Raw genomic sequence first — 23,217 nt, 5'->3', positions numbered from 1 at the left:
GTTGTTTAGCCTTAAGGGCTGTGACTGTGTGGCACACTGACTTTGTGTGCTATGTGCTACATGGGTATTGTTTCGTGGTAGGGGTTGCTTGGATGTCTGCTTTGGAGGTCTGTGCTGCTTAGGCAGATTTTTATTTAGAGCCTCTGAGTATGTTTGTGTGTGTTTATGTGTTTTTGGTTTGCTGATGCGATAGGTCTATGTGAGACTGGATTTGTGGTGTGTGTGGTTACCTTCTCCTCCTGACAGGCTGTGCCAGTACTAGGTTGAGAGAGCTTAGCCTCCAGTTTGGCTAAATAGTTGCATCTCTCACATATATTTGAGCTTGTTGGGAGGAGGAGAGGGTGGTCTGTATACATAAGGCAGTTGTAACATTGCCTCAAGATTCCCAGATTCACCAGCTGGACTGGAGAGTAAACCCAAAACTGACCTTTGGACATGCCTGAATAATATAGGGAACTACTTATTGACTGATCAGAAAGAACCAATAGGGAGCAAGTACTTAAAAGGAGTATAAGAGGATGTAGTGCTTAAGCTATTAGTGTTTACCTATGAGATTACTTATATGAGCAAGTGCAGGGCTTTATAATGAAAATAGAATGCTTATTTTGCGATTTAGAGCAGTTCTAAGGGAAAAAGTGAAGAGCAGACTTTGTGGAGCCGGGAATAGTTTAAACCTGTTTAAGCGGTGCTGCCCAGTGCTGCTGTGTGCGCAAGACTGCACAAAAAGAGAATTGCAGGGTTTTAAGAGAGAGAGATCAAGGAGTTTGGAATTGACCCAAAATGGCCAATAAAACTACAGTTTGTAGGCAGTAACCACTCCTACAGGGACAGGCAGGCTGTTCAGTGTTAACCATTGCCACTGGTGAACACAGACACTTCCCTTTAGCCCAAGCAAGCACTGGTCTCCAAGAAACTTACAAACAGTTCAGAACAGCAACTATGTAACTGAACTTTCTTTTAAATTAGAGAAAGTGGGAAAATAGCAAGATTTTTATGTTTTTGTTTAAGGATAGCAGAGACACAAGTAGCAAACTAGTCAGAACAGTGCAATAAATGACCCCAACACATGTGTGCTAGGTCAGAGGCAGGAAAAATGCAATTTAAGAAAAAACAATTTTAAATTAAGTGCAACACAAAAAATGCAGTAAACAGACTCTAGGTGTATTCTAAATACTGTTTCTAACCCAGATATCAACTTTTGCAATCAAGAAAACGCTGAAAAGTAGGCGGCAATGCAGTTTTTCTAAGAAATAAATCACAAGAAGATACTTAAAATCTCAAAAGTTTCTCCTTTCGTCTCTAAGCATTTTCTCCTCTTGGTAGGTGCTTCAGCAACAACCATCAAGTCTGGAAAGACGCCAAAACCACGCGGCTGCAGGGTTTTAAGAGAGAGAGAGAGATCAAGGAGTTTGGAATTGACCCAAAATGGCCAATAAAACTAAGATAAGCAAAACTATTTTAAAAGGAAAAAGAGAAGTATTGAGTTAGTTAAGCAGATTAGCAAAGGAAGATGGTAGTATAATGACAAAAATAAAAATGTAAAAGCAGACATAGAAAGAACTGAGGAAAATATTATGAATAGTGTAGTACAACTTGTACAAGTAATGTTTAAAGAAAAAAGAAGGTAGTGAAAAAACATGGAAAGTAAAAAAAGTTAACAGAAAAAAGAGAATAGTGAGTTGGGAAAGGAGAGTTCTTTAAATGAGTTAGGTAAAATATTAGGACAAGTAAATATAGATTTGGCTGCAGGCTCAGGTGGAATAGGGTATGCAATGTGTAAAAATTTAAGGGATCGGCAAAAAATATTTTTTTAAGATTTTGAATGAATGGTTAAATGAAGGTTTTATGTGTAAAGAATTATATAGTGGAATACTTAAATTCATATGTAAGAAGGAAGATAGAAGAGAATTAAAAAAAATGGAGACCAATAGTATTGAAAAATAAGATCTTTATTAAAATAATACAAAACAGATTTGAAACTAAAATGGAAACTATTATGGAAGATAGCATATATAATATAAAGGGAAGGGCTGTCAAGAATTATTAATCATAGAGAAATTGTGGATGATATATTCAACAGAAAAGAACAACAACAATCATGATATGAGACCTTAATAAGGCATTTGACACAATTGGACATGAAATATTATGGGTAATAATGAAATAATATAAGTGAGAAAATTAGGAAATTATGTTTGTCATTTTATACTAATAATAAAGTAAAAATACTTGTAAATGGATGGTTAAGCCAAGAGGTATGTATGAATAGTGGTGTAAGATAGGGATGTCTAATGAGTTGCATACTCTTTGCATTAGTTATGAATGTGATATATGTGAAATAAATTACAAAGAGAAGGAAGTGGAGTATATAACACCTGAAGGCTTAAGAATTCAAGTTCTGTTAATGTATGCAGATGACATTATAAGAATTTTAAAAAACAAAGTTTGGATAAAAGAAGTAATAATTTTTACAAATGAGTGTCCAGAGATGACAGTGATGGCTTTAAATAAAGAAAAAAGTAAAGGCTTATGTGATGTAGTAAAGGTTGGGGATATAGATTTTACAATGAATGAAATTTCTGTATTAGGTATGAAATTTAGAAATAAAGATGCATATAAAATTCAGTGGGAAAAGCAACAGAAGAAATAAAGCAGACATGTCTTGAGACCATATAAATTATCATTCAGAAAAAGTCTTATTTTATAAATTCAGTACTGATGGGAAAAATAGCATACTTAACAAGTGTATTTCTGTTGCCAACAGTATTTGAAAATAAATTATTGCAGATATTTTTTTTTTCATTTTTATCAGGTTCTAAATTTAAATCCAGTAAAAAGAGGAGTTTTGTATATAAATAAAGAAGAAGGATATTTAGGGTTAATTAACCCAATGGTACACACTCCTTTATTAAACTTGTACAAAGTGTTATAAAGTGGATAAATAAAAAGATGAGTGATTAGTAGTAAAACTATGAGAAATGTGGGGGTATGGTAAAAGAATAAACAAGAAAAGGAGTATATAAATGAAGAAATATAATTTTACCAAGAAAAATATTTTTTGTGCAAAATAAAAATTGCTGATATAGGAAAAGATAGAAAAGTATGATATAAGAATGTAATGATAAATCATCGTTACATATGTAACACCACATGAAAACATAACACATGACAAAAATAAAGCTATAAGAATAAGAAGCAAATGGTGTAATCAAAAAGTAGAATATCAACTATTTTTGTGGAGACTGTTAGTAGATAAATTGCCAGTAAAAGGAAATATGCCAAGTAAAAAGAAAAGTGATCGAATATGTTTAGAAGAAGAAACTGTGGAATGTGTGTTTTTGAAATGTAAAAGAGTAAAAAAAAAAGTTATGGGGAAAACTATGTAAAGAATTTTTTTGAATATATAAAAGAAGTAGAAAAAGGAAAATGGATATGATTTAAATATGGATAATATAAGAACAAACATAAAGGATACATTAAAAGCATAGATAAAAAGTTATGTTATGGGTTATATGAAATAAAAGAATAAATTAAATTATGTTTAATCATAAATGGATTTAGCAACAGTATTAAGTAAAATCAGATGGTAGTTATGGAAAAAGGAGCGGGGATCTAATAGGAATGAAAATTTCACATGATTGTAATGGAAATTATGAATATATGTAAACAGATCTGTGTGTTTATATATTTGTACATATGTAAATAAGAGTTATGTTTGTATATAAATAAAGGACCCCTAGTCTTTTTGATCGATGCCATGGAATCTTTTACATCCACTTGAACTACCACCAATTCAAGCGGATGGAGCCTTGGTTTAACGTCACATACAAAGAACAGCACAGTCAGGAGTGCTGCACCTCCCATGCTGCACTTGCAGTTCCGGCATTCAGTCTACCTGTTGTGGGAATTGAACCTACAGCCTTCTGTAACAAAGGTGAGTATGTTTCCTGTTGCACCACAGACGCTGTAAAATCAAATCAAATCTGGAGGCACAGAAATTCCTAGACTTCATACATACAAACACGCGTGGCCATTTAGTGCATACACCAATTAGAGGCTCCAGAATACTGGAGAGCATACTCACAAATATGAAAGAATGCTGGACCCCCCATAAAACTGTGCCCTTCAAAATTGAAATCAACTCTGTAACCCCAGTAAAATCAGTAAGAATTTGGAATTATTCCAAGGCAAACTAACTGTTATTAAGAGATTGCATTTCAAAATTCAATGCCCCTCCAAACACAGGTAACACAGCAGCCTATGCAGAATTGTTCACAGAAACTCTATACATTCATGTCAGTGGCTGTATAGAGGTTGTTGAACCTACCAGAAGTAAGTCAAAAACTAACTCCAAAGTCAAACCACCCTGGTGGCATCCCTAATTAAATAGGTTATACAACAAAAGAAAAATAATGATGGGTAAAATTAGGAAATGTAAGTCCCATGAAGATAAGAACTCTGACATCAAATTAAATGGGAAACTAGGATAACTAAGTCCAACAAGTTCAATTTTGAGGTCAAGATAGTCTCCCAGGCAAAAGGCAACCATGAAGCCTTTTTCTATTATGTCAGAAATCTCAAAGGCAGCACACAGCTGCATGTTGAACTGGTAGTTAATGGTACCATGTTCACTGAGCTGGGCAATATAGTGAATATGTTGGCTAACAAATTCAGTTCCAGCTTTACTCCCCAGTTATCCCCAACCACTCCTCAAGAAATACCTTTAAACATAAGTCCTCCTGCTATAAATAGGGAGCATGTCCTGGTTGCATTCAATGGGGCTAAGAACACTGCCTCAGTGACCCTGATAATATCCTGGGATGCCTCTTGTATTGTCTAAAGTATGACCTATCAGGGCCACTGGAATAACTATTTAACTGTAGTGTAAAAACAGGCTTCATTCCAAGAGAAAGAAGAACAGCTGCAGTCATCCCTCTTCATAAGGGCGGACCATTAGGAGATCCCAGAAACAATAGGACCATAAGTCTGGCAAGTCATATATGTAGCCATGGAAAGAATTATTATGGACATTATCAACAAAGACATAGGAGACCTTCAAACAGTGTATCCATCACAGTTTGGGTTTGTCAAAGGAAGGTCATGCCTACTGAACCTGATGGACTTCTTTGAGAAGGTCACCAAGGCAATGGATGGGGGTAGAACCTTTACTTGGATAAAATATTGTATATAGTACCCCACTTGGGTATTGTTAACAAACTAATGGAATTAGGCATAAATCTGTATATAATGCACTGGATAGCCAACTGGCTCACAGATAGGACTCAAGAAGTTAGGATTCATAAGACCGCCTCCAAAAAAGAGGCAGGCCACCAGTGGAGTTCCTCAGTGCTATGTGGTGGGCCCACTCCTCTTTTGCATCTACTTCTCATAAGCCAAGACCAATGTCAAAGGCTGACCAAGTTTGCAGACGATTGCAAACTGGGAATAGTCATAGAATCCCCCAAAATGTAAACGTCTTACAAGATGGTTTAACACAGATGAATGACTGGTGCCCAAGCTGACCACACCAGAAAACTACTTCATCAATAAAACACCCCCAAGAGTAGATCAGGGATCTGGGAACAAATGTAGACAGTAACCTGGCCTTCGGCCAACATGTGTCCAAGGTAGTAAGGAAACCTTTCTGTGTTGCTCAACTTATAAGTAAGAGCATGGCATCTAGGTCAAGGGAAGTCATTGTACCACTCTACGTGTCCCTCATTAGACCCATCACTGAGTATAATGCTCCCTTCGGTGTGTAACTGACCAGAAGCATGTAGCAACTGGAATGTCCGCAAACTTTCCTTAAGAAAAGAACACAGGGCATAAACACAGTGTCATATTTGGATTGCCTCAAAGTCCTATCTCTGTACTCAGTCTCCTTCAGTTCACTGAGAGACTATCTATGCCTAGCATACAAGGCATCCCTAGAACCCGCTCTGATGAACCTTTTGCACATCTGCAAAACAAACAGCATCAGAAGTACTAGATCTAAAGACCTCAGTTTTGCTTGCAACATAAATAGAACATGTTGGAGAGACATAAACGTAGCTCAGAGAAATCACATTCTCTGGAATAGACTCCCCATCTATGTGAAACAGAGTCCCTCCCTAACCATATTTAAGTGTAACTGTGGCCATTGGCTGAGAAATCAAAAATTCACCCTTGGTCTTGGGCCTATGTCTCTGATGGACAGAGGCAGTTAGCAAATCATGTCATAAACAACAGTCACTCCCTATTATAAACGTCTAACACATATAACTTATGGGACACATCTGAGTTGCACAGCTAAGCTTATAAATGCCCTAGTGGTCATTAGCCTAGTTTATACCTGTGGAGAAAGTATCTTCTCAAACATTTTCCCTTCCAAAATTAGGGAGGCAAGATTCTCATGTTAATGTTAATACAGAGTTAACTATGAAAGGCATTGATGATGTGGACCTAAACAAGTCAGCTGTGTTGATGAACTGGTCCCATTAACAAGATGATCTTAGGACACTGAGCTGCAGGCTGTCACTATTAAGAACCACACCCGACATGACAGCAGTCTACAGTTTTTCAAATTTCATGTAGGCAAACACAAAAAACTTTACAGTGGAACTGAAAGTTAATTGTCTGTATGGTTTAAAGCTTCTCACACCCTATACAAGATGCTGATGACTTCATTAATACATCTTGTTTGCTAATATAATCGGCTTAGAAGTCACTGCACATCATGGAAGGAGGAGTTTCTCTTGTAGCTACTTCTACTGAACAGAGCAGATTTTTGCATGCAGACATTTAAGATACTGTCGCACAGAAATGGGATGTTTTTATTTTTGTGTTATCTTGAGTTTATCTGTGGTTACCACCAGACAGGACATTATGCAATTTGCCAAAAGATGTAAATGATGTGGCATTTAAATGACCATCTGAACAGTCATTGATTATCTCTAAACAGAGACTGTCATTGACTATGCAAATGATAGCATCTCTAAATGGCCAAAGATCTACTCCCTTTCCTAAAGAAAAATTGAAGCTGATGTTGAAGGTGCACACCTGTAGTCTTGATGTTTGATCAAATTCTAATCTACTTACAGACCTAAAATATCTTCTTAGATAGGCAACACAGTTTTGACTGAAGAATAACACCATTGCTACAATTAACCTACTCAACTGTGAAATACTCAAAAACTCCAAAAAAAGGTTGCATTAAAGGACTCCTCTTCATTGACCTAAAAAGAGCCTTCAGAACAGTCTACCATAAACTTCTGCAAAAGCTCACTGCTTCTGGATTTTCAGAAGTAGCATGTCTTTGCATGGCAAACTGTCACAAAGACAGACACCATCAGTCATTGCTAACCATAAAACCTTGGATCTAGGAATAACCAACATTGGAATCCCACTTCTCTTCCTCTTTGTAAGTGACCACCCTAAAAACTCTCTAACTTCAACTGCTTAGGATATGCAAATGGTATTATCTTGACGAGTGCAAGCAAAATCACATCTGAATTAAACAGAATGGGCAATCTATCAAGGCTGTGGTACTGGCTCACAGACAGTAAATTATGTCTGAACACCTGAAAGTCTACAGCCATGCTGTCTAGAACCTCACAAAAAGTAACGTACAAAATGCTTTAGACATAAGTGCCTATCATAGTATATAACTTACACATACTGAATCATAAATACAAGAGTTCCTATAGCAACTAACAGCTGCCCACATGTCCCATCTTCTCACATTAGATGCCAGAAATTATTTTTCTGTCAATTTCTTTCTTTCCAGAACAGACTATACCTTACCAGTTATTTGTCTACAGTTGCTACAAAGTATAAAATCGTTATAAACCTCTGAAAGTAGGGTACTTAGAGTTATAAACTCAGGCCTCCAAAAAGAGTGCCACTATATTATTATCAAAACAGGAAACTGGTTACCAGTTTGTGGTAGAACCTTAATTCTTCTAGCTATCCTAATGTGCAAACTAACACACAACTTCTGTGCTCCACTATATAACAAACACCTATTGTTCAACCTACAACTTAAAAAAAATGAGGAAGAATTCTAGAGGAACTACCATCTACGTTAGCAATAGCCAAAAAAAATAAAAAATTAAAACAAAATTGCTCCTACTATCAGGAACACCGTCTTACAAAATATTCAAGCAAAAGCAAATGTGCATGCTGTGGATATGTTTTCATACCTTTTGCATGGAGCTTTCTTCTTAGAAGGTAAATATTCATATTCTGAATGTGACATTGTGGAACAAAATTAACTTAAATATATTTTAGGTGGCTCCAGGTTTGCTTATGCCTTGTTCAGTTTCTGATCAGTGATAGTCATGAGCTTATGATGAAGGACCCTGATGCCCTGCCATCCTCATCTGTCCCTTCATAGCTGTGAGGAGGGTAAGGAGGAGGAAGATGAGGCAGACCCCTTTTTACTAAATCACTAGCCAGATGTTTCAATTATCCTGGATTAATCATTCACACTCCCTTGGAACACACAGTCAATTAAGGTTATTTTTTCCAAACTCATTGGAAAAACAAAATGTTTTTCAAGTCCCAAGTTTAGTTAAATCTATTGTGATACAACTGCCTATTTTTAGTCAGTTTCAGTTCCTGCTTTTTTGATTTTTTTTTTCATTTGAATATGTGGTCAGCCTTTGTACATGTAAATCAGTATTTCTTTTTTTTCCTCTATTCCCGTCAGTGTTGTGTACCTTCCCTACCTTAATAGTAGTCTTAGTGAGTTTTTGCTCTTTGTGGTCTCAATTTAAGCAAATAAGGGACATGTTTCTTCTGTGTGGAAATGAAGTAATTAAGTAAGCGCAGCAGCACTAGATGTGTAACTATTATGAAACAAATGTAAGCTAGCTCCATTGACATAGTGGGAATAGAGGGATAAAGCGCCTCTAACTACAATCCAGGTGACCCATGTTAGACTGGCAACTCAGATTCCTGTTGGAACTGGCATGGGGAAGGTGAGAAATAAAAAGCTTATGTCTGCTTCCTTTTCTTTAGGGGAGAGGGGAAGGGCATGAGCTTGTGATCATACACTCCTTGGTAGAATACTCTATGGAAACCAAGGATCTCAAGGAGATGCTTGTCTGTGGAGGGAGGGGTCAGGGACAATTGATCTGATCACAAGGAGGTGTGGAGTGCACACCAGCTTCCTGACTATAAATAAATATGTAGGTAGTTGTCAGGATAAAAAGTTGAAAATGTGAACCAGAACTGAGAACTGCCCTGGTGATGAAGGTTGAAAGGGCCAGTTGATCAAGAAAGGGTTATAGGATCAGCAGGCAGTGGAGTAAAAAAATGTTTAAAAATGTTTCAAAATATGCACTGTTCTCTAGAAAATGAGGTATGCAGCATAAATATATACAGCAGGGCTCACAATGTGTTTTCTCAGTTAGTGAAACCTATTCTGGCTACACTGGCTGTGCTGGTTATGTAATACAGAAATTACTTTCATCTACTTCACCTATTTGTAGACATTCACTAGAGTGATTAGTAGTCCCATAAACCAGAAAACAAATTGAAACTTTTTTTAGCTCAAATTTGAAGCTGTCACCACAGCTGTTATGCTGTGACATTCTGCATAATTCTAGATCCAGCTTAGAATCAAGCAACACTACCAATATTGATAAACCCTTGTATTTTATAAAACAGAGTATTACTGCAATTCCAAGCACACACACACTTCTGTAGTCACCATCACAAACTAATAGCTGCTAACTGCCCGCTATTACTATTGAAACAAAATGATATGCTACAGCATATGCAATATTGCTGTCGAACATCTGTTACAGAGTGTTGAACATTTCATTATTCTCTGCAGCCATATTCTGAATTAAAATGGGGCCATTCCTCTTGTCGTTTATACAATTTGTATAGCTTTGGGTTTGTTTTGCTAAACCATGTAACTATCGAAAGAACAAAGCTACATACTTAGGAAATGAATAAATGCAGACTTAATTCAGTATAAAATGCAGCATCTAACTGTTCATTTATAAAATAATTTAAATGTAGAGTATCAGCTTTTGGTTGGGGTTTTGGATTAGTTTCTTCTGCAGGAAATTGATCCTGAATGATTCTATATGTCATATTTTAAAACATCAACCTTCCTTCTCATGTCTACAAATGCTTTAATTACTCTGTATAGTACCAGTATACATACAAAGTGTTTTGTTGATCCGAAACTTATCTTTACTGAAGCAATCACAATTAAAGCACCAAAATCAAGTGCAGTTTTAAATTATTTGTTTGGTGCAGTTTAAATGAATAAACAAATCCTAATGTTATCTAGTGTTTAAAATGCTACTTTTCTTATATCAAAAAGAAGATTTTAGAAGCGACAAGAAAAACATTTGGCAAGAAAAGCGGAGACAGCTGAGACCTATGGTTTAATAGAACTTAAGACCTGTGTGGCTGCATTCATTCTTCTATTTCTTTAATGTGCCTTCCAACTTCAAATTAGATTATAATTGCACAATGCATTTTATGTATGATCTCAGAATCTTGTCTTTTTTCTTTAAAACTGACAACAAGATTCCTTCATCTCATTTTTGCTTTAGGCAGATGTGTTGTATATTTCATGAAACATTAAGTTGATAGTGTAGCTTACACTGGCACATCTGATATTTATTTGTGGCTGTTCTTTAAATTACTCAGTATAATATATGTAGTAGATACTTATTATACAGGAAAACATTTTTTTATTATTTAACATGAAACAACATCCTGGTCAGTGACAGTCTACTAATGCATCAGCAATATAGCACTCCTAGAGGAATCTTGATGAGTGGATGGGAGATCGTAGGTTTAACCCGGGTATCACTTCTGTGTCACTGTTAGGCAGAGGCACAGTATACTAACCTCGAAAAAGGGCATAGCAAAATTAATTTAAAATGGGTGGTGAAAGCCAAACACATTCTGGCTAGGCTTATAAATGCCCTAGGGCAGATAGCCTAGTATGAACCTATGAACCTAATCAAAGGTCTGGCCACCCCATAATGTTTATTAAAGCAAGATTGGTTTCAGACTAAATCGGGTACAGGCAGAGGTTGAGGATGGGACCACGGTCACCTTATTAAACCTGGATCAAATTTCCTTTTATAGCTGTGTGTCTCTGAGAAACTCTCAGAATCTGGATGTTCTGTAATATCTTAGTTTTGGAAGATATCTACTTGTTAACTGTACTGTTTTTTTTTTTTTTTGGACTGCTATTGAAAATAATTTTCTATGTGTCTTCAATATCGTGTGTCCATAGATAAAAAAGGTAATATTATTTTCATATAGCCTAGCTCTTTTACTCTGCATTTATGTATAAACAGTTTGGAGAAACACCACTTTATCTTTGACATGTCTTTAGAGTACTGGAGAAAACCAGAACAGCTAGCAAAACTGATACTTAGGCAAGGATGGCATAGAGACTACAATTAGATAGAAATACACCCAAGTACCCAACCAGAGAATTAAACACTTTCAGATGACAATGCTAATCAATTTGCCATTGTGCCATTTATCAGTAGCTTTTATCATATCCTGCTCAGAATGCAAATGTTAGCCATTTATTGTGTACAGTGCTAATGTTTTAGTCTGACTGAAAGTGAAAGAAATTGTGACCAACTTGTTGCTGTTAGATACAATGAAGCATTCCCACAGATACGCAAGGCATAATATTGATTACTTTACATGAATTTCAATAAATGCAGTACATTATACGGCATTGCTGCTACTAAGCAAGGTCAGTGACTGACTTATAGTGATTAAACAGCAGAGATGAGATGGTTTTATCGACAGATGCTTCCTTTCCCATTGATTGGAACCACATTTTTGGTTATGTACACCTCAGATGTCAGTTTCTAAAAAAAATATATATATATTCTAACTTTCTTCATACAAATACATACTAGTCCTGCAAGGCCAGATTAATGACTGGTTAACTTGGTCATACAAAAGTAGTGTCAGTTATGTTTCATCCATGTATAGTCTCTGTACCCAGCAATTATAGTCACCTTGTTGACTGTGTACATATCAGATGCTTGATTGTGATAATAATAATGGCCATAATATTATGCAGCTCACAGAGAAGCATATGTGTGTTCTCAAATCCTACTACAAAGAATGCCTTTTTTAACTACTTTTGTGCTTATTTTGATATTGTAAATGCAACAGCTGCACACATTTGTGGATTTGTTTTATATTTTAAATAAGAAAAGGCCGACAATAAAGACTATTTGTTAAAGTGACTGATAACTGTCTACTGCCCCAACAGACATTCCTGTACATCTCTTCTCAGCGGTTGCTCATTTCTTCTGGATGGGAATGAGTGAATGAATGAATGAATGAATCAATCAATCAATCAATCAATCCATCCATCCATCCATGAGTGAATTGCAAATCAGTAGATAACATTCCTTCCTTTGTACGTTGATAACACTAGTTCATCTCTCTCTTCATCATAGTTAATAAGACTGGTTACTTCTGTTGTTGATGGCGCAATGTTTATGATGTAAAACAGGGGAGTAGCACTTCTAACATTACTTAAGTAAATGTGCACAACAAAGGAACAGAACATAATAAGTGATCCTTGTTTTCTCACCAGGCCAAGCTTGTGAACCCAGATGAGATGATGATGATTAAGCCGGAAAAAGTAGAAGAGGGGAAGAAGCAGCCATGGTCAGAACAAAGGGCACAAGTGGAATATCTAAAGGTGAGTTGAAGACTGTACTGAGTTGTCATATAAAGGTAAGGTAAGTAGATAGCTGGTTAGATCTTGAGGAATTAATGGAAGTACAAGGCATGGTTTTATGAGCTCCAACACTTCAAAGAATAAATTACATATCTGAGAAGAAACAAAGAATTTTGCAATTCATTGGAGGGGAGAAGTCCCCTGCTCACAAATGAGGTGGCCTGTAGCCCCATTGCTTATATATACTAACTCTAAGATCACTGTACCTTGAAGTAAGGGGAATACTTACAGACGCAGTCATTTCTGACTTATTTATTCCACCAGAATCGTACTTTAATTTCCACTTTTTGACCATCACAATTATGGACTTTGGAATACAATGAGTGCCCCTTCTTTACACATTGGAATAGCTTTAAATACCTGTCTAAACTATAAGCTAATCTGCTTCAGAGTCCTGAGCTCATCAAATGAGATGTTAAATGTTATATTTTTAGTTAGTGCAACTTTCTCAGTATGTAGAATTGCAGATGCCTAATTTTTATATTGAAAGTGCAAGTGTTGTTTTTTGTCTGTGATGCATCATTTTTCACAACAGTGGAAGCATGCAGAAGATCGTTTTTCTTGATCTTCTCGGCATCTCCTCTTATTCCTTTGTGTCCTCAGCATAACCTGACATTTATCTTACACTGTCCGTATTGCATCTTTTCCATGTAAAACCATACTGTTAGGCATCATTGTCAACATGAAATGTAGTGGTGTTAGTCCAAGCCACACTGTAACCTTGGTATTAATGTCATAATAACAACACAGTAATGCCACACTGTAACCGTGGTATTAATGTCGTAATAACAACACGGTAATGTATACAAATATATAGAAATATAAAAATGGCTTACTAGCCACTCATTGTTAATATTTTATTGTTATTAGTGCATTACTTGTAAAAATGTGTATTTAAGGAATAATTGTGCTGTTCTGCTGTTTTGTATTTCATATGTATCCTTTGCTTACTAATGCTGTCATGCTTTTGCAGCTGCATGCATCTAATGTGCTATTGCTTACTATGTTAAAGGACACTGTGCCAGAAAACAATAACTTTTTCTTAATCCCAGCATATATTTTCTTCTATGCAAAATGATTTCTACATTGCAATTATATATTATCTCTCTCTATTAATATATAACTAAAAAAAACAGATATTTCAGCTTTCTTAAGTCTGAAGGCACACCATGTTACGTTTACCTAAAATATTGCAATACTTCCTTAAGAACTTGTCTTCTTGGCTTTTACATCTTATTTCCCATTAGTTTTAAGATTTGTGGCTGGAGAAAAAAAACACATAGCAAAATGCTTGTAGCCCTGACTTATTTCCCTCTAACTGGGGCCATAAATCTTCAAAGTATCATGGGATTACCATTTTTGCAGCTGTGTAGGTGAGGCTGCAAAGTAAGCAATCCATTAGAAAAAAAATAAGAACAAATAAGGAGGTCATCCTTGTAACTAATGTCTTGGCCTTTATTGTAATAAAAAAGACAGTTTTTAAACACTGTCTGGGATTCATAGACAAATGTGACACTAATATTCATGATGTTTGAAAGGTGGAAAAGAACACAAACCAATAAGAGTTAGTGTAAAAAAACTGAGGCACTGACCAGAGATTCTGAAAGGAAGCAGAAGATGTTCATCATATTGATCACTGCTGCAGTAACCTTAGCTATATGGGTTATGTCCTGCCATGTGTATAACAACCACCCAGCTTCCAAAGCTTCAGGGGACTTTACACATGCTCCACCAGTAAGGCAGCTCAAGCTAGGGTTGCCACTTTTCATTGTAGCTAAAACCGGAGTAAAGCCATACCCCTCGTGTCACCAGTAACCCCACCCATCCCACACCCTCTCCCAACCACATTCCGCCCATCCCACCCCCTCTCCCGACCACATTCTGCCCATTTTGTGACATCACGACAACATCACCCAGCAGGGAATACCCCCTTTTTCCATTCCTGCTGCGTGCTTTCAGCTGATTTACTGTGCTTTTCTGTAAAAAAGCATAGTAAATCAGCCGATTTATAAACTCTGATAGTCTATTCCCTTTTTGAAACAGGATACCGGAGTTTGTACAGTGTTTTCCGGACTACTGGAAAATCAGTTTGATTTCCGGATAGTCCAGAAAAAAAACGAGGGGTGGAAACCCTAGCTCAAGCTGTGCTGCCCAAAATATAGATTTGAATGCCAAGCCCTTCAAAGCTTTCTTGCAGCCAAAGAGAGAGTGCTTCTGTGCTGGCTTTCGAGGATCAACCATCTGCTTATGCTGTGCTGGGCAGATAAGTTCCCTTTGGGGAAAAACCCTCCACATTTAAATATTTATTGTTTAATTATACTTTCCTGGTAAAGAAAGTTATTTTTCTTCTAGGAGACTGTCTCAAGACTTAACTGTACTTTGAAGTTGGAGTGCAGTTTAAAAGTTGTAAAAAAAAAATTGAGAACTGTTTTTTAGTTCTATGGGAAAATATGTTTGATTACCTTTTGGGGCTGGTAAAATGTATTAAGTGCTTTTAATGTATTTTTATTGAGGAAAGGTGAGTTTTTACAACTGTACATTTTTGCTGGCTTGTGTTGCTTGTTTTCTCCAGGAAAGAGGCATCGTTTTTAGCTTGACCATGGAACAAACTACCATTCCCACTGTCACTCGTCTGGTCAGGATAAAACATCGTGGGTTCTGTTCAAGCAGCTTTATTACACACACATATCAGAAATAAGGCTGTGTAACTTAAACTTAAATAAACTTATAAACAGACTGACTGTCATACCCATGCATGTCAACAGCCTAGCTGTTCTCTCAAAATGGCACTGTTGTCTGCACATGCTCAGTATTTATACGCACGTGCTACATGTGGAAATGATTCTTAAAGGTACATACACACACTGTGATCTACATCCTCCCTCTTTGAGAAATAGTCCATATATGAAATGACAGTATTCAATGACATGCAATTTACAGAAATAATCTTTTGACATGCAGTTGTACAGAACTAATTATTTGACAAGCAGTCATACAAAATTAGACACATAGAAAACAATCCTGTCCAGGTTGCTGTGTATTTTACACTAGGTCTAAAAATTCGACCTGACCGTGTAACATAAAAGTCAGAATTTGATCTACCAATGGGGACCACCTTCAAGGAATGTTCATCTTTGGGGATATCTGGGACATAATCAGAAATGAGAATGGATACTGCGACACGTTCTTCAGTATGAACATTGTCTTGGTTGCTCTGAGATCTAGAGTCTGTATCACAGTTATGATGCTGTGATATCATTTCTGATATAGGAATGTCTGTGTATTTTCCTGTAGTCTATACCTTCAGATTCCACTAAGTAGGATCTTGGCTTGGGACATATACCTCTCACTTGACCAATTTGATCAAAGCCTTTTGCCATTTGCATCCTCACTGTCTCTCCTTCTTTTAATGGACAAAGAAATCTGCTCATTTTATCATAGCTGGACTTCTGAGAAGAATGCTTCTTAAAAACTTTGGCTTTGATCGCCCTGTTGTTTTTAGCATTAGGCACCAACAAAATAGAAATAATAGGCAAGGTTGTTCTGGTTTGCCTACATAAAAGGCTCTGAGCAGGTGAGCCAAGTAGATTGTCATGGGGTATATTTCTGAGATTGAGTAAATTCAAGAAGATATTGGTATTGTCACTCTTTGACCTCTCCAGTAATTGCTTTGAACTCTGTACTGCACGTTCAGCAAGACCGTTTGACTGAGGATATTCAGGACTGATAGTAATACGGATAAAATCTCACTCTTTAGCAAATCTCTGAAACAATTAATTAGTAAACTGAGAACCGTTGTAAGAAATAACTTTGTGTGGACTACCATGGACTGAGAAATTATGTTTCATTTTAGTAATAACAGCGTTGGACGTTAAGTAGCAAATCGATCTCAAGCCAGTTTGAATAAGAGTCTACCAACATTAAGTAATGTTGACTGTTCCACTCAAATATGTCACTTGCTACCGTTGACCAAGGTAGTTCAAGAATTTGGCTTAGCTGAAGTGCCTCTTTTTGCAAATGTGGCTTAGTACTGTTGCACACTGAACAAGAAGAAAGCACTTTATCAATGTTTTTTTGCTAGAGAAGGCGAAAATACTAGTTTTGCTCGAGAAAGCTAAACTACTAGTCCTCTCGTTCTTCATTTGGTAGAATCGGAACCTGAGTGGCCATGATGTAAAATCTTAATGTATTCTCACTTTAAGAAAGTAGGAACAACAACTTTTGGACCTTTGAAAATGTACTGATTTATTTATTTTATATTTGATTACCGGGTTGGTCTGACTGGGCAATCAGGTGCCCGTTTTCACCAGAGACCCGGGGAGAAAAGCTCCACATACATGACAATCATAAAAAATGCAAAAGCTCCACATTATTTATTTATTTATTTATTTATTTACCAGGTAATTCCAACTGGATGCAGGTCCTTTTTCAGCGGATGCCCAGGGAGAAAAGCACCACATCATATACATGATAAATAGAGATACAAAGTTGCAGCAATAGTAAACAACATTACAGGTTGTTGGCTTTAATACAATAACAAGATGTTGATTATCAACAGTATATACTGTAAATGTTGCAAGTTAAGATAGTTTCTTGTTTATAACATTAGTAACAAAGTTGTCAGACAAGATTTTAAAGTATGTAAAGACAACTAGCTAATTCTGACTGTGGTTAGTAGTGGCGGTAGTATAGTTAGGTTAAGAGTCTAGGTGGGGGTACGGGAGGTAAGGGTGGGGGTGTTAGTCTGGATTAGAACAAGGACAAAGCCAGTGCAAATTTAAGTGGAATGTGAGCACACTCTTGAAAAGGCTGCTGTAAGGTAGAGTAGTTATAGAGGGTGGAAGATTGTTCTCAAGTTTAGATATGGTACATGAAAATATGGGCGTTCCTTCGTTGAAGGTTGTGCGTTAGGCCCGGCAAGCTAGCACGTAAAACTCTACTGCCAATCATTAGTGGACCGGAGTTCTGCTGTGGCGACCCCTAACTGGGAAAAGCCGAAAGAAACAAACAAACATGAAAATATGGCTTCTCCTGCTGAGTTTTTGGGTTTGATAACAGTGAGTTGATTTTTGCTGCTTGATCTTAGGGGCCTAGTGGAGTGATAGGGTTGGAGAAGGGTTTGAAGAGAAGGGATGTTATGGGGGTGGTTAATAATTTTATGAGCGAGGGTGAGTTGATTAAAGTGAAGGAGTTGTGGGAGTTTTAGCCAGTTTAGTTCTTTAAGGGAGATACAATGATGGCTGCGGTAGGAGGTTCCAGTGGCAAATTTAGCAATTTTGTTGTAACAAGCATCCAGCTTGTGAAGGTCTGTCTGTCTAAGGTTGGTAAGTATGAGGGATGCATAAAGTAGGGTGGTGATTAGTTGGGAATTGGCTATGGAGATTCTAGCCGCCTTGGTTAGGAATTGGCGGCTTCAGTATAATGCACCAAGTTTCTTGTGAACTTATTTTATTGTGAGAGATATGTGGGTGTCAAATCTAAGTTTGTTGTCTATTTACACACTGAGTAATTTTGTGTGTTCTGATGGAGAGATGATGGTATTGTCTTTGGTGAGGATGTTGAAGAGGGGGGTGTTTTGTGTAGCTTTGGAAGGTTGGAACAGGAGAAGTTTTGTCTTACTTGGGTTGAGTAGGAGCTGAGCATTGGATAGCCAGCTTTCTACAGAAGAGAATGATTCTTGTGTGATTTGTTGTAGTTCTGGTAGAATAGACCCTTGAGGAACTCCGAAAGTAACTGGGAGGCGAGGTGATAGGTTATCATCCCAGATTACAGATTGCTGGCATCCATGTAGATAGCTGTGGAACCAGTTGCAAGCTGATTGTGAGAAGGAGAGGTTGGGGAGAGTAGAGAGTAGTAGCTCATGAGATACCATGTCAAAGGCCTTTGAGAGATCTAGAAATACAGCAGTAGAGAAGAGGCCATTGTTTTTGTGATGAAGTATTGTGGTGGTGAAGGAGAGTGGAGGTAGTGCTGTGATATGACCTGAAACCGTGTTGGGTTTTGGAGAGGAGATTATTAGCTAGGAGGTAGTTGGAGACCTGGGTGTTGATACATTTTTCAAGTATCTTGGAGAGAGGGGAGAGGATAGCAATGGGGCGGTAATTGGAGAGGTCGGTGGAGGGGGTGCCTTTGTGGAGGGGAATGATGTGGGATATTTTCCATATCGAGGGAACATAGCCTTCTGTTATGGAATGGTTGATTAGAATTGAAATTGGGTAGGGTAGGCTAGTGTATCAGCTGCAATTTTCAAGTATTCAGAAGGGAGGTTGTCAGCTGCGAGTTTGGTGGATTTAAGTTTTGATAATAGTCTTTTTATGTTGGAGGTAGGTACTGAGGTGAAGAAGAAAAGAGGAGTGGGGGGTTTAGAGTTCGGAGTTGAGGGGGCTGTTGTAGGGAAGTGTTGTTATATGATAAAAATACAAAAGTCAGAGATGAGTACAAATTAATAGAGCAAACAATAGTATATCATAGCATAGTATGATGAGAAGTTACAGAAGTATACAGTATATAGAGTATACAGTAGTAAAACAGAAAAATATAATGTACTTGAGTAAGAAAGTGCATTAATAATATTTATACAGTTATATACATACATTTAAAAATACAATTCGTTATGGCAGTTTTTTTTCCTTATGTGTTTGACCTTTGAGTAGTGCCAGAGGAAGATTTATCTGAATGGTGTTAGTAGGGCTAGCCATGGTCAGTGCAGGTACATTGCCAGATGAGACTGAGGTGGGCTTTTAATTGAGTTTTAAAGATGGTACTGCTGTTTTGCAATCTGATATTTGATGGAAGAGAAGTCCAGATTTTAGCAACTGTGTAGGAGTAGAGGGGTTCACCAGCACTGTGTCTGCACTTAGCTCCTTCAAGAAGGGCTTTGTTTGTGGATCTTAGTTGGCGAGCAGAATTGTGAAAGTTTAGTAAGCCTGAGAGATCAGGAATCTTGTTTGGGTGGTACAGCAAGTAATGAGCCATGGTGAGTTGGTTATAGTTTAGTAAGTTGGGGAGTGCTAGCCAACCTAATTGTTTTAGTGAGTGACAGTGGCAGGAATGAAAATTAGAGCTGGTTGCAAACCTAGCTATTTTATTATAGCACATGGACAATTTGTGTAGGTCTGTCTTGTTAAGGTTTGTTAATACCGGAGATGCATAAAGCAATGTAGAAAGAAGGTGAGTTCTGGATATAGTAATTTTGGTGTTTTTGGTTAGGTAGTTTTTGCAGCGGTATAGGGTTCCAAGTTTTTTATGGACTTTGGATATGGTTTGTGCTATATGTTTTTCAAACTTTAGGTTTTGGTCAAGTATTACACCAAGAAATTTAGCTTGTGATACTGGGGAGATTTGTGTGTTATTGGCAGAATTGATAGAGAAAACTGCAGAAGAGTCAATAGTCTTGGTAGGGTGGAAAAGCATAAGCTGAGTCTTTTTGGGGTTAAATAGTAGTTGTGAATTTTTTAACTAGTTTTCTATATTGGAGAAGGCCTCTTGGGTTTTAGTCTGGAGGGTTTGGAGTATGGGGGCAGAACAGATCAGTGTAGTATCATCTGCATATTGTACTATTGTATCTTGCTGGATAGCGGTGTGGAGGATGTTTGTAAAGCTGTTAAATAGTAGGTGTCCCAGAATGGATCCCTGTGGTATACCTGTTACTGGGAGAAGGGGGGAGAGGGAATTATGCCACTTAACTGCTTGTTGGCGGTTGGATAGGTGGTGTTGAAACCAGAGCAATGAGTGGTTGTTTAGGTTGAGTTTGGCTAAGATAGTAAGTAGTTTGCTGTGGGATACTGTATCGAATGCTTTGGACAAATCAAGGAAAGTGGCAGACACTAGGTTTCCTTGGTTCTTATATTGATTGACAGTGTTGGTGGTGAAGGATATGAGTGCTGTGGTGGTGCTATGGAATGGGTGAAAGCCATGTTGGGTGTTGGTAAGGAGATTATTTGTAAGTAAATATATCATCAGCTGAGAATGGATATATTTTTCTAGGATTTTTCTTAGAGGGGATAAGATTGCTATGGGGCGGTAGTTTGGTAAGTTCGATTGAGGGACCACCTTTGTGTAAGGGTATTATGTAGGAGATTTTCCAAAGGGCTGGAATTGTATACTCATTAAAATGATACCATCTTCCATCAGCATCTCATCTCTGTATGGAAAGTAAGGTTGCACTTCTCGCAGTACACGTGATTGCTTTGACGGCCATCCTACATTGATGAAGTGGATGAGCTTTTGTAAAATTGCATCAGTCTTTTTAAGATCTCTTAGCTCATCAAGTCTTGTGGTAGAAAAATTATGCACTTCCATGACACCAAAGTAAAAATTCACTGCTTCAAGCTGTTCCATGGTATTTCTGGGTGATCTGGATAAGATATCAGCCAGATAAAGACGTGTACCCCTCGTATAGACCATTTTGAAATTGTACTTTTGCAATTTGAGCATCATTCTTTGTAGTCTTGCTGGAGCAGAATGCATAGGGTTTTTTTAAATAGTAACTAGAGGTGATGGTCAGTTTCTGTTTGGCTAGCTTGGCCATAAATATAATCATGGAACTTTGAACATGGGAACACAGTTGTCAAAAGCTCTTTCTCAATTTGAGCACACTGCATCTCAGTTTGGCTAAGAGTTCTAGATGCGTAGGCAGCAGGTCTGCCCTCTTGAAGAATAACTGCACCAAGACTGAACTTTGAAGCATCACAGGAAAGAACTACTGGTTTGTGGACATCAGAGTATCTTAATGTAGGAGGGTTAGCAGTTTGCTGTTTAAGATTATCAAATGCTCTCTGGTGTTGTTCTAACCATGACCGTGCAACATTTTTGCATGTCACCTCTCCAAAGGTGCTGATAACTCACTAAAGACAGGGATACATTTGCCCAAATATTTAACCATACCAAGGAAATGCTGTAGGGCTTGGACATTATCTGGAGCTGGCATCACAAGAATGGCTGCTTGTTTAGAAGGATTTGGTCATAAGCCTGTACTGGTGAATAAATGACCTACATAAGTATCTTCTGGTAATCTGAATTTGCACTTCAGAGGATTGAGCTTTAACTTCACTTTACACACTCTGTCCAGAACTTTCCTCAGGTTTCTGTCATGCTCTGCTTCACCATCACCTCCAACCAGTAAATCATCAACTATTACTGCACACGAGTAGCCTGAAAAAATGTGCTCCATGGCACACTGAAAGACTTCACTGGCAGAATTTATTCCAAAAGGCATCCTGAGGAATCTGTATTTACCAAGCTGAGTATTAAATGTAGTCAGTAGTGAAGATTTGCAATCAATGCTATTTGCCAAAATTAACTATTTGCATCTAAGACAAAAAAACAGTGGCATTTGGCATGAAGGATGCAATCTCCTCGACTGTAAGCATATAATGATGTGGTCTTTTTAATGCCTTGTTCAAGTTTCTTGGGTCAATGCATATTTTGATTTCATCTGAATTTTTCTTATGAGCAGCTACCATAGATGACACCCATTCAGTTGGTTCTGTAACCGGACAAATCATACCTTGCTGCACTATTTTGTCTAACTGGACCTTGAATTTGTCCTGCATAGCTATTGGAAGTGTCATTGCTGGTCTGACCACTGGACTGACCTCTGAGTCTACTTTCATGCAGTACACAACTGGAAGTTTGCCTAGCCTGTCATCGAACACAGCATACTCTGAGAAAACAGTATCAGTAAAGCTGGAACTGGAACATGCGCTTACATGATGGACTTCTTTGGTAAAAGAAAGCAGTTTCATCCTTAAACTGTCTCTGAGACCTAATAATGACTGCACTGGGTCTTCGGACTACATAAAATTGCAAGCTGTAACTGTTCCCAGCCGAATAGCATGAAAGCACTACTAAGTCTTTGGTTTGAATCTCTTCACTTCCACAAGCAACAAGCTTTGCACAATTAACCAAATTAAGTTGCTCACTATCCCTCACTTTAGCAAATGTTTCTGCCGACATTACATTACACTTTGAACCAGTGTCTATTTTGAGCTCTCTGGGTTTACCATTGATCAGGACAGTACAAATACTTCATTCTTTGCCAACAAATCTACTGCATTAACCGTTTCACTGACCTGTGATACACCATCTACATAGAAAGTAAGGTTGCAGCTTTCTATATGATTAACTTGCTTTTTTGAGTGACCTTTCTTAATAACTGAATGAGGCTTGCTTGATTTACAAAACTTTTGAAAATGGTTCCATTTTTTTTACAATTGTGGCACTGCTGACCAAATGCTAAGCACTTCTCTCTTTTTAGACTCATGGTTGGCATCACAATTACGACAGTTAACAATAAGACTTGGGTTTTGCTGACTCACCCTTATACTGTACTGAGCATGCCCTTTTTACTGAGCTAGTCTTGGAACTTGCTAGAAAGCTTACAGGGTCTCCTTGCCAAACCTGCATGGGTTGCTGCTGCCATGTGCTTAGGCCTGTTTCTGCTTGCCACATTTTGCATGCTGCCTGTTTCTGCTTGCCAT

The 23,217-nt window shown here is 37.5% G+C and overlaps 1 protein-coding gene across 1 annotated transcript in view; it reads left to right on the top strand.

Moving 5' to 3' along the window:
• The window catches only part of LOC122795593 (zinc finger protein OZF-like), a 318,033-nt gene that overhangs the window by 95,027 nt on the left and 199,789 nt on the right, over window positions 1-23,217 (top strand). Inside the window, exon 2 of the mRNA XM_044063851.1 lies at window positions 12,590-12,697. Coding sequence (XP_043919786.1) covers window positions 12,614-12,697 — 84 coding nt within the window. The 5' untranslated portion in view covers window positions 12,590-12,613. The remainder of the gene's footprint in view (window positions 1-12,589; window positions 12,698-23,217) is intronic.

The sequence above is a fragment of the Protopterus annectens genome, chromosome 2.part2 (assembly GCF_019279795.1).
Source record: "Protopterus annectens isolate FY-2018-M chromosome 2.part2, PAN1.0, whole genome shotgun sequence".
Lineage (NCBI taxonomy): Eukaryota > Metazoa > Chordata > Ceratodontiformes > Protopteridae > Protopterus > Protopterus annectens.
This window is presented reverse-complemented; position numbering and strand designations above follow the sequence as displayed.